General features: G+C 41.8%; 1 protein-coding gene across 1 annotated transcript in view; it reads right to left on the bottom strand.

Moving 5' to 3' along the window:
- CDH12 (cadherin 12) overlaps positions 1 to 15,981 on the bottom strand; it is a 259,798-nt gene that overhangs the window by 205,233 nt on the left and 38,584 nt on the right. The window contains exon 2 of the mRNA XM_075921427.2: positions 5,343 to 5,637. Within this exon, the coding sequence (XP_075777542.2) occupies positions 5,343 to 5,637 (295 nt within the window). The remainder of the gene's footprint in view (positions 1 to 5,342; positions 5,638 to 15,981) is intronic.

Raw genomic sequence — 15,981 nt, 5'->3', positions numbered from 1 at the left:
GATCAGCGTTGTTAAGGTTCATATCTTTTATGTGATGGATCACTTACTTTCCAAAAGACTATCAATAACTGCAGCTGAGGCTATGTCTAAACTACAAAGAAAAATCAGAAAAAGATACGCAAATTGCAGTATATCTTTTTCCGCTTTTCTTCTGAAAGACGCTTTTCCTACATTTGGCCCACCTACATGGGTCCAAATATTGGAAAAAAACCCCTCTTTTGGAACATCCCTTTTTCCTCGTAAAATGAGGTTTACAGGGATGCCAACAAAATGCATCCACTTTTCCAACGGTTTTTTTTTCGGAAAAGCGGACACGTTCCTTGGACGTGGCAGAGCTTTTTGACAAGCTTTGTAGTCTCAACATACTCTCAGAGGCCTGCAGAGTTAACATGTTTCTTTCAGCAACCAAATAGGGTTGGTACCTGGAGGTCTGGGTAAAAGCAACAGAATATACATCTCAGCAAATATAACTCAGGGAGCCTCTAAACTGGGATATTGGTTAATTGTGCTGACAACAGTTAGGCTAACACTTTGCTGCTAATCCTGTGTGTGAAGATCTCTGGGAGGCCCAGGCTGCACCCGGCTCCTCTGCCACTCATGAGGGGATCCCACTGGCCGGACACTTCCCTTGGCTGCTTGTCTGTGGGCCGGGGGTTGAGGGAGGGGAAGCGAGCAGCATGGTCCTCAGGGCACCTTGGGGCCCCTGTGAGACTCGGCCTGCTATGCAAGCCCCACATGGTCTTGCACCTGGGACATCCCCCTCCTCTGGGCTGCGGACTGTTGGTCACTGCTCACAGAGAAGGGCACGGCCTCAGGGGCAGTGTCTGCAGGGATGACTGAACACCTCTCCCTCTTTGTGTTCTCCACGGCCAGACGAGACGGGACTGAGGGGCGAGCCACACCAATGCAGCCACCCGCCAGAGCCTGGGGAACCTAAAGGCGAGCCAGAGTGCACGAAGACCTGATGTGCCAGCACATCAGTGTACTGTGCGACATCCACGAGACCTTGTTGCAAAAGGTCCACACCAACTTGGAGTGGCGGGAGTGTTTCTGGGACCAATTGATGCAGCGGTGTGACACCACCATGTCATGTCCCACCTGATGTCACTGCTCCTGGCTTCCAGCCTCCTGCCCCCATGCTATGCCAATTTCCCCTCCACCTGGCCCCCGCCATTCCTCTACTCCCTCCCTAAATGATGCCCATGCCCTGTCCCCTAGCAATGCCCATGCCTCCGCCTCAAGTGATGCCTATAGCCCTTCCCTCTGCCCCAACCCTGACCCTGCTCCAGCCCCCGCCCCTCCCCCCTCCAACCCTTGTGCTCCTCGGACCCACCCAACTCTGTGGAGGTCCCTGCACTGAGGTGGCACACCTTTTCTGAATCTTTAATCAACAGAGACTGCATTTTGTTTTAAACCAAACTGGTGTGTTTATTGGGAGGTCAGAGAAAGGGCGAAGGGAGGGTCTGTGGTGGGAAGACATAGGCAGAGGTCCCTGGGGAAGAGGCTCTGGGGAGAGTTACTGGGGTCCTTGAGAGAATCTCTCCCTCAGGGCCTCCCAGATGCGCAACCCGGCCTAATCAGCCTGGTGAATGGCAGCTGTCCATGGCTGCTGGAAGGTTCCCCTCTCAAGACCAGTGTGTGCCCAGGAGGAAGGCCTCCCTCTTCCTCTCCACAATGTAGTGGAGGACACAACATGCCACCATCAACTTGGGGATGTTGTGCTCCCTCACGTTGAGGGGGGCTGAAGAGGCACCAGAAATGTGCCTTGCGGAGGCCTAAGGTGCACTCCACCTGGATCCTGGCCCGGTTCAGGTGGGCATTAAATTTGTCCCTGCTGGGATCCAGGTGGCGGGTATAAGGCTTCATCAGCCATGGCATGAGGGGGTAGGACACGTCTCCCATGATGCACAATGGCATCTGCACGTCTCCAACTGCTAAGTCACAGCGGGTGAAAAATGTGCCCGCCTCCAGCTTCCTGCACAGGCTAAAGTTCCTGAAGACTCAGGCATCATGTGCACTGCCTGACCACCTGACAAAAATGTCTATGAAGTGTCCCCAGTGGCCGACCAGAGCCTACACCAACATGGAGAAGTAGCCCTTTTGATTAATATACTGGGCTGCTTGATGGTCTGGTGCCCAGAATGGGATGTGGGTCCCATTGATCACTCCCCCACAGTTTGGGAACCCCAGGACAGCAAATCCAGCCACAGTCACATACAGGTCTCCCAGGCGGATGACCCTCTGCAGGAGGAGAAAGTTGACGGCCCTCACCACCTGCAAAAAGAGACAAAGAAACTCATAAAACAGAGAATGAGAGAGGGGGTGCCTGAGCTCTGCCCTCTCCTCTCCTCTCCTTCCTCAAACACCCCAGGAGCCACCTCCTATAAGGTAACCCCCCAGCACCAGGGCTATGTGAGGGCAGGACGGCACAAGCCCCCAGAGACGGGGCTTCCCCCCAACCCCACTCTACACCCCACAGCCCCCAGTCCCTCTTATGCAACACTCTCCCCTCCTCCCCCACAGGGCCTATAGCCCAAGAGTGCCTTACCTGCATGAGGAGGGCCCTGATGATGGACTTCCCCACACTGAACTGGTTGCCCACCAACCCAATAGCTGTGGTCGGTGGTGAGCTTCCAGACTGCGATGACGACCCACTTCTCCAGGGTAATGGCAGGCTGCAGATGGGTGTCACATCTCTGCAGGGCAGGGGTGAGCCAGGCACATAGCTCCAAAAAGGTGGCCTTCTGCATGCAGAAGTTTTGGAGTCACTGTTGGTCATCCCACCACTCCAGGACCAGCTGGTCCCACCAGTTGGAACTGGTGTCAAGCCTCCAAAAATGCCTCTCCACAGCAGGGTGCGGTTGCCAGAGTGGAGCAGCCGCAGCCACAGAGAAGGTCCCCAGAATGAGCTTGGGGTTCTGCAGGACCAGGAAGGTATCACATGCCCAAGGGTACTCCATGACACAAAGGAAAAGAAGAGGGCAACCACAGCAGCCACTGCTAAAGTTTTGCTGTCCCTCAAAGAGGTAGCAAGCAGGCAGCAGAAGCAGAGAAACGGCTGTCCAGGGAGGTCCCTTTAAGCACGTGTCTCTGAAGGCTCCGGCACCAGCACTCGGAAGCAACTGGTGACTTAAATACCTGTCTGAAGTGGTTCCGGGTGGCCAATGAGTCTGGACGCTCTCTTTCACAAAAGCGCATTGCTTTTTTGATGCGCTTGTGTGTGTGGATGCGCTCTTTCACAAGAAGTTTTTTTGGAAAAGCTTCTTGAAAAAGAAGCCTACAGTCTAGATTTAGCCTCAGCTAGTATCTAAAGAGCATGGGTTATAGTGGTAAGGTCTGCGGAAAACATCTAATTTCTTGGCTAATCATAAATGAGAAAAAGCATATCTGGACACTGTTGCTTTCTGGGGATTTAGGGCCCGAGAATTGTAGGCACAGTGGAAATTCAAACATATGACTATTATGTCCCAGATGATTGCCCTAATCACGGAGGCTACTGGATAGTCTGGGACACATCCATGGACCGGCATCAAAAATTCCAGACTGGCTTGCTCCCAGTTGTCTTTTTGAAAAGGTAGGCATGTTCAGAATATATCTACTGGATTAGGCCCCACAGACAAGATTGTCAGACACTTAGTCTGACAATCCTGATGGCTCTTAGGCATGTCCCAGAGCTGCAAAAAGGACTATTCTTAGGATTTCAGCAGCTTTCGGCAGGCTTACTAGTGAAAACGTAGTTATATATGAGGATTTGGGTGCCTACAAAATTAGGTAGCATCAGAGCAATGGATTTTTGAATGTTAGTAGTGCCTATTTTTTGGACTTAGGCACCTAAGAGGGCAGTTATGTGCCTAAGCCCTTTGTGAATGTAGCCCACAGAGCTTAGTGAGGTATAATAGACATACTTCACCGCAGAACCTGAAGGCAGCTTTCCATGCAGTAAGTCATCTGGTTCTGTTTTATTAGTTTCTATAAAAATATATCTGTCAGTAACAGAGAAACCAAATAAAATAATTCACTGATCATGCAAATAGTGTTATTGAATGATCATTTCTTTTGGTCTTTTTGTGTAAGATCATGTGTCCTCTTAACATCCATTTAAGATATGATACATCCTCTCAGAGGAATTATATTTTGCACTCACTAGAAGAATGAATTCAAAAATTTAACCCGCCCTTTCTATTGCTAATTCAACTGCATTTGCATGTTATAATTTAATGAACTTCTCTGAACCCACTTGTTAGGTTCGTATGAGAACATGATTTCTGAGTGCCTGATCATATCACATATACATATTTCACATACATCCTAGTTAATTCCATATGGCAATGTATGTAGCTGTTTAATCTATTTTTGCCCCCATGATAGTCTATCTAGCGTACATAAAATGTGATGTTTGATTAGAGGACCAGGAAAAGACCTTTCGGGTTTCAGAACTAGAAAGCCAACACAGTTGTTCATACCTGCAGTTTTAAATTAGAGCCTAGGAGGCAATGAGGATCTCAGATTTGTCAATGTACTAGAAAAAGAGGAAGCAGTTTTGAAGTGAGTGAAGACTGGGTAATAAACAGCAGTGACCAGGCACCCAAGACACTGATATTAAAAGCTACTGCCCCTGCTCCATAAATCAGAACTAAGAAAACTGTTGCTAGTGTGGGAGATAAATTGTTTCTTCTTGTTTGAATCGAAGTCCTTGTTTCTGTTCTCAGGGTGAGTGGACAGCTGAGCATGATGTGAGCATATTTTATGGCCATTTGAAAGCCAGACTGTGTTTGTTCCAGCGGATGCTCAAAATAGTGGGACCAGACACCCATCTTCTTACACCCATTGTATCAAGGCACAGGCACCCGTTATAATCAGCCTGAGCACAAAGACTGTGAATCTAGCACTGCTGTATGGAGGAGGAATAGGAGATAGGCCAATGTTGTCTTTCCTAAACAACTGAGCTGGTGCAAGGAGAGAGCACGTTACAATGTGCAAAATATCCTTCTTCTTTGCTTTCCTCACAAAGTCCATGGAACCATTTTATTTGAGTCATCTTGGCTCCTGCTGCTGAACAGCCACTAAGCATACTTGCCCCAAATTCTACTTAGTGCAGGCTTACATTCCTTGATAGTCATTTATGCATTAACAATGGGGTAGAGAGGACACCAGAGGGTAAGAACCTAATACTAAAATAAAATTGAAATCTGTATATTTCTAAGTACAAATCCAGCCATTTTCAGTGTACTAATCATGTATTCTTGGAACTAAATTTTCCCTTCAGCATGCTCAATAGTATTGACAATGAAAACAATTAAATAGGATCTAGTTAGTTATCAAGAGATTTGTTTCCTACTCACCCACTGGAGACATTTCTGGAACACTGGCAACATATGGCCCATCTAGGAACTTTGGCTCATTATCATTAATGTCCTGCACTTTTATGATGAACTCTGATTCAGGCTCCAGTGGTTTTCTGGTGTCTATATCCACAGCCTGAGCACGGAGTGTGTAGAAAGGTTTTTCCTCTCGATCAAGGCTCCTTATGGCGTGTATGTCCCCTGTGGTCTCATCAATGGTAAACACCGTGCCAGCTCCATCACCCGAGAGGGTATACTTAACAGTGCCCACTCCCTTGTCCAAGTCAGAATGAAGCTTAACACCAGAAAAAGGGAGGGGAAGGGGATGGAGAGAAAAAAGATTAATGGGTCATTCCTTCCTGGAAAACCATTACATAAATTTTACATACTATATCAGCTGTCAGAGTGTTTTGGAAAAAATGATATATCCACGTAATGTCTTCTAGGTATATGGGGAAATAGGTAATATGCCGAAGATCATTTTTATCAGTTCCTAATATCTAGGAAGGAAGCATTTCAAAATCCTAAATGATGCAATTTGTAAGGAATGCAAATTCCTTAACATAAAAACTCAAATGTGACAGATTTTGAATTTGGCTATAAACTTAAAGTTAAGACCAAGTCCTTCAGAAGTTTGGCTACTACTTCAAGCAAATCTTGGTCCGAATTAGGTCAAACATGAGCACGTTTGTGATTTTGTGTCAAACACATGATATTCGTTTAGCTGTCACACAAATGCAGATTGACTGCATTTTGCTTTTATATGATTGTTTGCTTTAACTCCAAACTTAGTTTAAAAAGTCATAATGAATTCACTGTGCTATATTTCTTTTCTAAGCAAGCCAGGAATCTATAATTAAAACAACTGATTGAAAGTCAGAATTTACCTTCACTTACACCCATGCCACCCCATTGACTTCAATATACAAATATTAATCATTTACCACATTCCCTTCTGTGAACTACTGTAGCTTCATTATAACCTGTGACATAAGATTCTCTGCTCTTTGCAATTATCTCTCACCTCAAACCTGAAATCTTGCTACATAAATCATGTATCTTACAGGATTTTTATTCATAAAGATTAAAATATAAATTATCTACAGAAGATTAACATAAAGTATCATTATGCCTTTTAAATCAAGTTTGGAGTTAAAACAAACCAATCATATAATATTCATAGTAATGGAAAGCTGCAAGTCTGGGTAATATTTTATGTTTAAACTAAAAATGTTTTGTAGACTTGGAGTAAAAATTAATCACTGCTAGATAATAAGTCACAATATTGGCCCATTTGGGCAGGTGGAAGATTTTCCCCTAAGCTATTTTTCCAGTGCTGCAATGCAGAGTCAATTGTTTAGCATTGTGAAATACTAGGATTTTAATTGAGAAACCGCCAGCGGTAACAACAAACAATCAAAATCACTTGCAAGTAAAAAGAAACCTTAGAGCAAGAGGGAGATTCACCCTGACTGTGAATGGAAATACAAAATTATTTTCAAAATAAACACGTGAAGGCAGAAACATTGGTATAGACAGCACTATGTTGGTGGGAGGAATAGGTACAGTTATTAAACGTACTCTATCAATGTTCTCCTAAGTTATGTCTACACAGCAGCATTGTTTCTGAATAACTGACGTTATTCCAAAATAACAAAATATGCATCTACATTACAAGCGGTTATTCTGAAATAATGTAGAGCTGAAGGATTTCTTACCCCAATTCATGATAACACTCATTTCACAAGAAGTAAGGGAAGTTGAAGGAAGAACGTTCTTCCTTTGATTTCCTGCTGTGTAGACATGTCCAAAAGCTGAATTAAGCTATTTCAACTTCAGCTGTGCAATTGACGTAGCTGAAGTTGGGTAGCTTATTTCGACTTTAGTTTTGCTGTGCAGTGGTACCCTAACAGTATCTTCACCAGAAGTGCTAAAGCAGTGCAGCTACACCACTGTACATTTGTAGTGTAGACCCGCAATAGGAGAAACCTAGAGCACAAATTTTCTGATTAAACTGTCATTTTCTTAATTGTTGGAATAGTGCCTAATAGAGTAGGCCTTTAATCCCTGTTTGTGGGCACATACACTAAAACAATAAATATCATACACCCTTCTTTTCTACATGTTGACATTTGTTCCACGCTCATATTTAAGATGCAGCTAGAAAACTTTAATGGATGCCCAAGGCTATGTCATGGTGGAATGACCTCCCTGGTTTGGTATAGATTTAAATGAGGGAGGACACTTTAGCTGATCCTAATCCCATCTAATAATCCAAAAAGGGTTTTGGAGATCTGCTGTCAGGGACATAGGGTATGTCTACACTTGCCCCCTAGTTCGCACTAGGGAGGCAAATGAAGCATACCGAAGTTGCTAATAAAACGCGGGATTTAAATATCCCATGCTTGATTAGAATATTTGCGGCCAGTCGCCATTTTAAAAAGCCAGTAGCCTGAATTAACTTGCTGCGTGTAGACATAGTAGTCCAATCCAAAACCCTTCCCTCAAATTAACTGGTACTCCTCATTGCACGAGGAGTAACAGTTAATTTGAGGGAAGGGATTTGGATCAGACTACTGCTTCTACACACGGCGAGTTAATTCAGGCCTCTGGCTTTTTAAAATGGCAACCGGCTGTGAATATGCTAATCAAGCACGGGATATTTAAATCCCGCGCTTCATTAGCAACTTCGGTATGCTTCATTTGCCTCCCTAGTTCGGACTAGGGAGCAAGTGTAGACATACCCATAGTCTGCAAATCAGCTTTCAAGATGCCTCAGAGTGAATTTCCTTGAACCATGCAGTCTGGAGAATATGGTTATACACTTTATTTATCTTATACATCATACAAAGCAAAGCACAATAAAGAAAATATGGAAAGTGAAAGTAAATTATACCAAAAAATACTGAGAACTAGCTAAATGGTTTCAGTAATGGGGCAAGAAGCTTAGTTACAAAGGAAGTGGTAAAGACATGTATTAACATTTATAGCCCATTCTTTCCTTTAAATTGAATTTAGATCTTTGAAACTCAGACGGAAGTCATTGTTTCTGGATTACAAAGAGCACTAACACACACCATCTCCCCATCCCTAAGCTTTTTTCAGCACATCCTTGTTGGTCTCTAACATAATAGGCACATGACCCTGCATGTAGCTACCGCATAGGTGGGTTTTTAAATTACCTCACCACTTTAGCATAGTATGTTCCTCCATTGTGTGTTAGGTGCATCTTAATTCAATTCAAAGGCATCTTACCAGCAGTCTGCTGGGAGTCAAATATCCCCTTTGTTTGTGGAATGAAAAGATAATGGTTCCTCAGCCCTGAGATAATTAATGTCTTTCTCCTCATCACTTTTATTTAAGTGGTTAGATCACATGCCCCCTGCTGAGCCATTATAACATGGTCAGTTAAAGTTGCTTTCAAATGTAGGCTTAAAATTATATGAGTAGGAGAAAAAATGAAAATGAATAAAACAGAAACATCTTAACATGGCACAGAGAAAACTGAAACGCTTTCTAACATGCATGTTAGTGAAATTAAGGAAATTTTGCATTTGTACCATGTGATCTAGGCCATTGTGTACTCCTGGTAGATATGATTAAAAAGTAAATGCCATAGGCCAAATGGTTGTGATTTGGAACCAGGAATTTGCTAACCGGGAGAGCTATATTAACCATATATAATCCACCTGGCTCTGGAGCAGGGTTTGCTGACTGTACTTCATATTTGCCACTTGCATATTCCAAAACTGGCTAATAATGAATTAGGCTTCACTGTAAATGGTAGCCAAGGCTATGTCTAGACTACAAGCCTCTTTTGAAAGAGGCTTTTTTGAAAGAATCTTTCGAAAAAGCTTCTTTTGAAGGAGAGCATCTAGACTGCAACCACTTCTTTCGAAAAAGTGAGACGCTTTTTCAAAAGAGAGCACCCAGGCAGTCTGGATGCTCTCTTTCAAAAAAGCCCTGTTTGCATTGAAGAACACCATTTTTCAAAAGAGCACTTTCAAAAAAAGGCATTTTTCCTCGTAAAATGAGGTTTAGTTTCAAAAGAACATGGTGGCAGTCTAGACGCAGGTACAGTTTTTTCATAAATAGTCCACTTTTTTTGAAAAAAACCCCTGTAGTCTAGACACACTCTAAGAGCTTCCATTCTACCAGAGAGGAATGAAAAACTGCTGTGAGAAAGGTGGCCATGGAAGAAAAAAATAAAATGTATATATAAAAAAAAAAAAGTAAATAAAGTTTTCTGAAGAATGGTCGAGTGAAAAGAAGGTGAAAATGGAAAAGAAGCACAACCACAAAGGAATGTGGTTCCTTCAGATATAGGCCATGTAAGTATTACTCTCTGCAGAATTAAAAGTTCAATTGTCAAAAATAAATTCACTGCATTCCACATTATTAATAATCTAGATCCCTAGTCAGTAGAATGATGCTCTTTTACACTAACTGAGGATCTGGCCCATTATATTTATTTCATCAATCTGATTTGTCCTTTGATTTTGTTGATGTAATTTTGTAATCCATCACTGGAGAATTGGCAGACCTGGCATTTATTTTTACTTCACTTTGAGCTATTCAAATTATGGTGTGATTTGTGGATACACAGCTTCTCCCTAAATATGATAAGCCATCAATCTTCTCAGCTGACTCAAGTTCTCCAACAGTAAAAGAGAAAGCACATTTACCAGCTGCCTCGCATAAATTTAATTCCATTATCTGATTGAGTTCCAAATTCACTTAGCTTTCAAATAACAAGCTACTTTTAAAAAGCCAAACAAAACAGTTTCTGGTGACGAAACTATTGATCTGCATTGTTCAGGCAGCTGTTTGCTATTGGTGTTATATGTTCCCCAGGCCAACTCAAATGGTGAATGAAACTCGGATGCTGAGGGAGACAGAGAGAGAGAGAGAGAGAGAGAGAGAGAGAGGACTAGGATATGCTGGGCTTGCACAGGAGTACAGTCTGATCTTGACTTTCATTGCGTTAAACTTTACAGAAGGCAGTTTAGTCTACAGAACAAGTGCTTGCTACTCTGTATCTGATTTATATGCTGCAAAGTGTACTGTACTGAAAGAAAAGACATTTATCCTTGTCTAGTCCAAGTTGAAAAGTGCACATAGAATTTGAGCGAGCTCTTTTTCTATCACTGTGTCTAACAGTAATTTTATTGTTTCATTCCAATTTTTTGTGTGTGTCTTTTATTTATTTTCTATTTCCAGCTTTTCTGCTCTTTGAGCAAAGCTAAAGGGAGAGGAAATAGACATACACCCCATTTCTTCATTCAGAGCATCAGCTGTGTTTAAATATTGAACTGACCTGAATTTATTGTACAGAACATTGCAAATGAATGCGTCCATGCCAATCTCCTTTACTATCATGTTTCCTTTGTAATTCTTGAGATTAAAAACACCATGAAACTTTGAAAATATGAAGGTTCATTCCTAGCATTATTCAAATTAGCTTTTGCTCTCTGTATCCCAGTAAGAGAGAGATCATTTTTAATGTCACATTGCTGTTTAGGCAAATCTTTCCCAAATGAAAAATTAAAGATTTCTTACAACAAACATAGTTAGTACAGAAAATGATGAATATTTCTCAGTATGACAGCAAATAAAGACAATAATTAATAAAAAGCCCTCTAGAATATATTATTTATCACACATATAATGCACTAAGATAAGAAAAAGAAGGATATATACACCAATGAGAAGTTGGTTGTAAAAAAAATCAGCTATATACAATGGATATTATAGAGTTGCTTGTTAAGTACCTTTGCTTAAATGTACTTGGAAATGAATAGATTGTCTTTTTTCAATTCATTATTTTACAACAAACCTCTATAAACAGAGTGAATACCTCCCACAGAGGATTCACCAAACTAGATCAGGATTTGCTCCATCCACTCTACCATCCCTCCTCAGGCTACTGTATCTTGTAGCTGTAGTAAAAAGAGAGCCTGAAAAATAAGCCCATGTATCACAGGTCTGGTGTGAAGCCTGAGAGCTGAGCAAAAGTGGCTAATACTTTGCTAATATGAAGCAATATTAAGCTGTGAGCAACAGGCAGGCCCTGATCACAGAATCTGACAAGAATAGGGCTGATATTGAAGATATAAGAAGTACTAGGCACAAGTCACACAAATACATTTTGGGGGAGAACCAGAACACCCCAATAACAGCACATTCCCCATAGATAACAAGAACATACTGACCCAGTCTCAGGATAAGGTAAGGATGACAGCATGATGGATAGGGATATTTTGATTGAATCAATATGTATGAGGTTGGAATCCAGGTACTCCAGAGTGCAGCACACAGATGCATCAGGAGCGATACGTAACTTGTTTGTAACTGTATGTAAAGATGTATCTCAGATGGTAATGGAAAGTCCCGCCACTAGCTCAGTTGAGCCCATTGTCAGGAGGCAACATTCTTAGTATACCTGTAACCACTGAGCTAGGATGGTGTTACTGTGATTTATTTGGAAATAAACTTGGCCAGGTGACTTCTGCTCTTATCTGATTTTGTGATTGTTGAGGGTTTTCGCTGTATGTTCTATGCCAGCTATCTGTACAGAGCCAGGGCAGCACAAAGAGGGAGCACACACATGCAGCCAAATGATTATCAACATGTGACAAAGCAAGATATCGTTCAGGACACTACATTGGTGACTTCTGACAATAGTAGTTAATACTTTGCTTCAGAAGAGCTGAAAATCCCCATAATGCATGTAGTCACCTGTGTAATGCATATGTATGTAGTATTTGACTTCATGACTTCCTAGAAGAGTGAATTCACAAGAGCGTGCTGCCTGGAGGCTTTCCCTGCTGCAGCAGGATGCCAAGCCAGGTAAGTGTCCTCCCTCATGCCCAGACCCCGCACCCAAATCCCCCTCACTCACTCCTCTCACCCCGCCAAGACCCCGTATTCCCAGCATGCTCTGACACCTTGCCTCAAGTCCTCTCTTTTACCCTCCCTCCTGGCCTGACACTCTGCCCCAAGCTCACTGGGGCAGCTGGGACCCTCAGATAACTGGAATTTTTAGATAATCAGAATGCCCTAATCCCCGAGCATGCCGGATAACACAGGTTTTACTGTATTTACATTCTTTGATAAATGAGGTCCTTAGTCCTTCAGAAACTTAAGAAATGTGTCACAGCCTTTTAAAGTCCTTACCTGTCCACAGACAACTCTATTATTCAGAGCAAGAAGACTTACTGAGCATTGCTCAGGTCCTTTAGGGCAGGGGACTGGTAGTGTGGGGGTATGCAGGAGTCAGGGCTGGGGCTTGGGAATGTGTGGGGCTCAGGGCAGAGCATGCACCCTACTCACTGGCACTCACCAGGGCCAGTCCAGGGGTTGGGAGCTGCCTGCTGGTGCTCCCCAGGGCTAGCTGGGGGAGATGGGAAGGCATGCAGCAGCTAGCAGCTGTTCCCTTGGGCAGGCCAGGGTGGCAGATGCTGCCAGTCAATGGCTGCTCACTAGGGTGTTTACTGCCCCCCATTGGTGAATATAACTGTCCCTGCTCTCGTACTCCTCCCTTTTCATTTGATATGAAACAATCATATTCCATGCACATCCCATTATCCTGGCACAAGCCCTGACCTTGCTTTAGGTTGTGATAAGAAGCTGCATATCAAATTTGGTGGTCCTAGGTCTTACCTTTTAAGAGAAGTTCTTGCACAATGGATTCACAGATGGACAGACAGACAGATGCACATTTCTTAAATTTATAGACAGATGTCCATTATTCCTATATACTTTATGGGTAATGAAGTGCTAATACTACAGCAAGTATGTCAGCCCTACATAGTTCATGAGGTGGATAGGAGTCATGGCACACTTGCTAAATTAAATCTTCAGACAATAATGTGGGTTAGCAACGTATGTACACTTGCTCTATTTGTTACATCTCAAAAGTTTGTATTGATGCCCTCAGAAAGTTGACACTAACTTGTGAATCAGCAAGGACTGTGTAGGTAAAAGGCCAAATACACTTCATAAGGTGCCAAGAATTGTAATATATATGGTGAATAATTAAGTTCCTATAGATTCCTATACATTGTGTAAGGTGTGCAAAGGCTCTGATGCTCTTGCCAAGTTTATATGTGCTTTACAAAATGCACAGGAACTACAATATGGATATGGAATAAGTAGGGTCTCCATGGATTTGTGTGCTTTCTGAATTCAGTAACAGTACTGAAAAAGAAAAAAGGAAAGGAAAGGAAAGGAAAGGAAAGGAAAGGAAAGGAAAGGAAAGGAAAAGCTCAAAGAATAGAAACAAACACTTTAATCAGATACAAGCTCTGTTATGCAAAGTTATATTCGCTAATTTTAGAAAATTACCCATGAGTACAAACAAAATTCCTATAGCAGAATAACTCTTTTGATGCTCTATTATAGTGTAGCTTGGGCTTCAAAACAGTGCATTTGGTGTTTACTTCTCATTATTAACTTTTTCTTGTGAGCACAGACCTCCAATTTACAAATGCGTAAATCTTTTTGCTCTTTTGCCCTTGTTGCTGGTAACATTTTTTGGATTCTCATTCTCATTCTATCTATCTGTCTGTCTCTCTCTCTCTCTCTCTCTCTCACACACACACACAGACACATTTGTCTGCCTAGTGCTATATTTCCATAGTCCCCCTTCTTTAATAGACTGTATAACCACATCAGTCCAAGTAACCAAGGCAACTTAAGTGAAGCTTAATGATGAAACATAGATTGGTGACTTGAGAAGAGGCATGAAACTAATTAGCTGTGTTAAGTAACAGCATAAGGAAACCAATGGTTGTGTAAAGACTGGAGAAGTAGATGGTTATGTGAGTGATGGCCTTTGCAGAAATGGGAAATATAGTCTCTCTATTTAAAGAGCTCTATAAAGTATCTATTTTATTAGTGAAAATCATTAATGTCTGAAGAGATTTCATATACATCTCTTTTGATCCATTTATGGCTTATTATGACAGTCTGTAAGCTACTTAACCCAAACACACATGTACAGTTTGTCCTTCCCTATGACTGCAGTGGAGTAAACAGGACATTTCTCCTTTTCCTTGAATAATACCTTGAAATATAGGAAAAACTTAAAAAACAACAAATAGTCTAGCAGCACCTTAAAGACTAACAAAACATGTAGATGGCCTACACATCTTTAAGGTGCTGCTAGACTATTTGTTGTTTTTCAAGTTTCTCCAGTTACAGACTAACTTGGCTACCCCTTTAAAACCTTGAAATGTAGTTTAATTACTTAAGCTAACTATTCTGTTGCACTCTGTATTTATCTGTGACACTCTGAATATTTCTGAAGATGAGCTCTGTGGAGCTCAAAAACTTGGCATTCTCACCATATTGGTTTAATGAAAGATATCCCACCTACATTGTCTCTCTAGGTTTTTTTTTTTTTTTTTTGCTTTAGTGCTTTTGTGTTGTAACCTGCTCAAGCTCAGCCTCTGGATTGTGATGGGGATATGGAGCTAATGCATCATTTTACAAAGTGGTACATAGTAAAATGGAGCAAATAAAAAGCAAAGATAAAGGAAAAAAAGGGGCGCTAATAATGACTATGTAGATGGTAAGTACAGGGGAGTTTATTTAATTAGATTGTAAGCAATTTGGGCTAGCATGTGATGCATGGCCAGAAAAGGTTAAGCAATCTGAAGGATAAATGACCCAGATTTAACCTTTAAACATATTGGTAGATAATGTTTGCTGTTTTCAGTGTTTACATATATATTGTTACAAGTTAATGATGTACCCAAACAGTCCCTGTCTATGGTATATTCTGTTCATTCAGAGATCAAAAGGAGATCTTAACATTTAAATGAACTGTATGTATACTTATCTTTTAACCACTATGTTCTCTTTTAAAAATACATTTTAATTTAATTAATACAAATTGGTTGTAAGTGTGTATTTAGGAAACATTAGAAGTATTTATTAATTTGGGAAGTGATTATTTGGGACTGGTAGAACTTTCATGGAATCATAGAATCATAGAACACTAGAACAGGAAAGGACATTGAGAAATCATCAAGTCCAGTCCCCTGCCTCATGGCAGGACCAAGCACCATCTACATCATCCCTGATAGACATCTAGCCAACTTGCTCTTACATATTTCCAATTATAGAGATTCTACAATCTCCCTTAGCAATTTATTCCAGTGTTTAACCACCCTGATAGGTAGAAAATTTTCCCTAATGTCCAACCTAAACCTCCCTTGCTTCAGTTTAAGCCCATTGCTTCTTGCCCTATAATCAGAGGCCAAGGAAAACAATTTTTCCCCTCCTCCCTGTGATACCCTTTTAGATACCTGAAAATCACTATCATATCTCCTCTCAGTCTTCTCTTTTCCAGTCTAAATCAGCCATGTTTCTAGACCTTTAATCATTTTTGTTGCTCTTCTCTGGACCTTTCTCCACATCTTTCTTGAAGTGTGGTGCCCTGAACTGGACACAATACTCCAACTGAAGTCTAATCAACGCAGAGTAGAGCAGAAGAATGACTTCTCATGTCTTGCTCACAACATTCCAGATAATGCATCCCAGAACCATGTCTGCTTGTTTTGCAACAAAGTTAGTGTGTGGTCCACTATGACCCCTAGATCCTTTTCTGTGGTACTCCTTCCTAGACAGTTGC

The sequence above is a fragment of the Pelodiscus sinensis genome, chromosome 2 (assembly GCF_052426305.1).
Source record: "Pelodiscus sinensis isolate ZL-2025 chromosome 2, ASM5242630v1, whole genome shotgun sequence".
In the NCBI taxonomy this organism is placed as follows: Eukaryota; Metazoa; Chordata; order Testudines; family Trionychidae; genus Pelodiscus; species Pelodiscus sinensis.
This window is presented reverse-complemented; position numbering and strand designations above follow the sequence as displayed.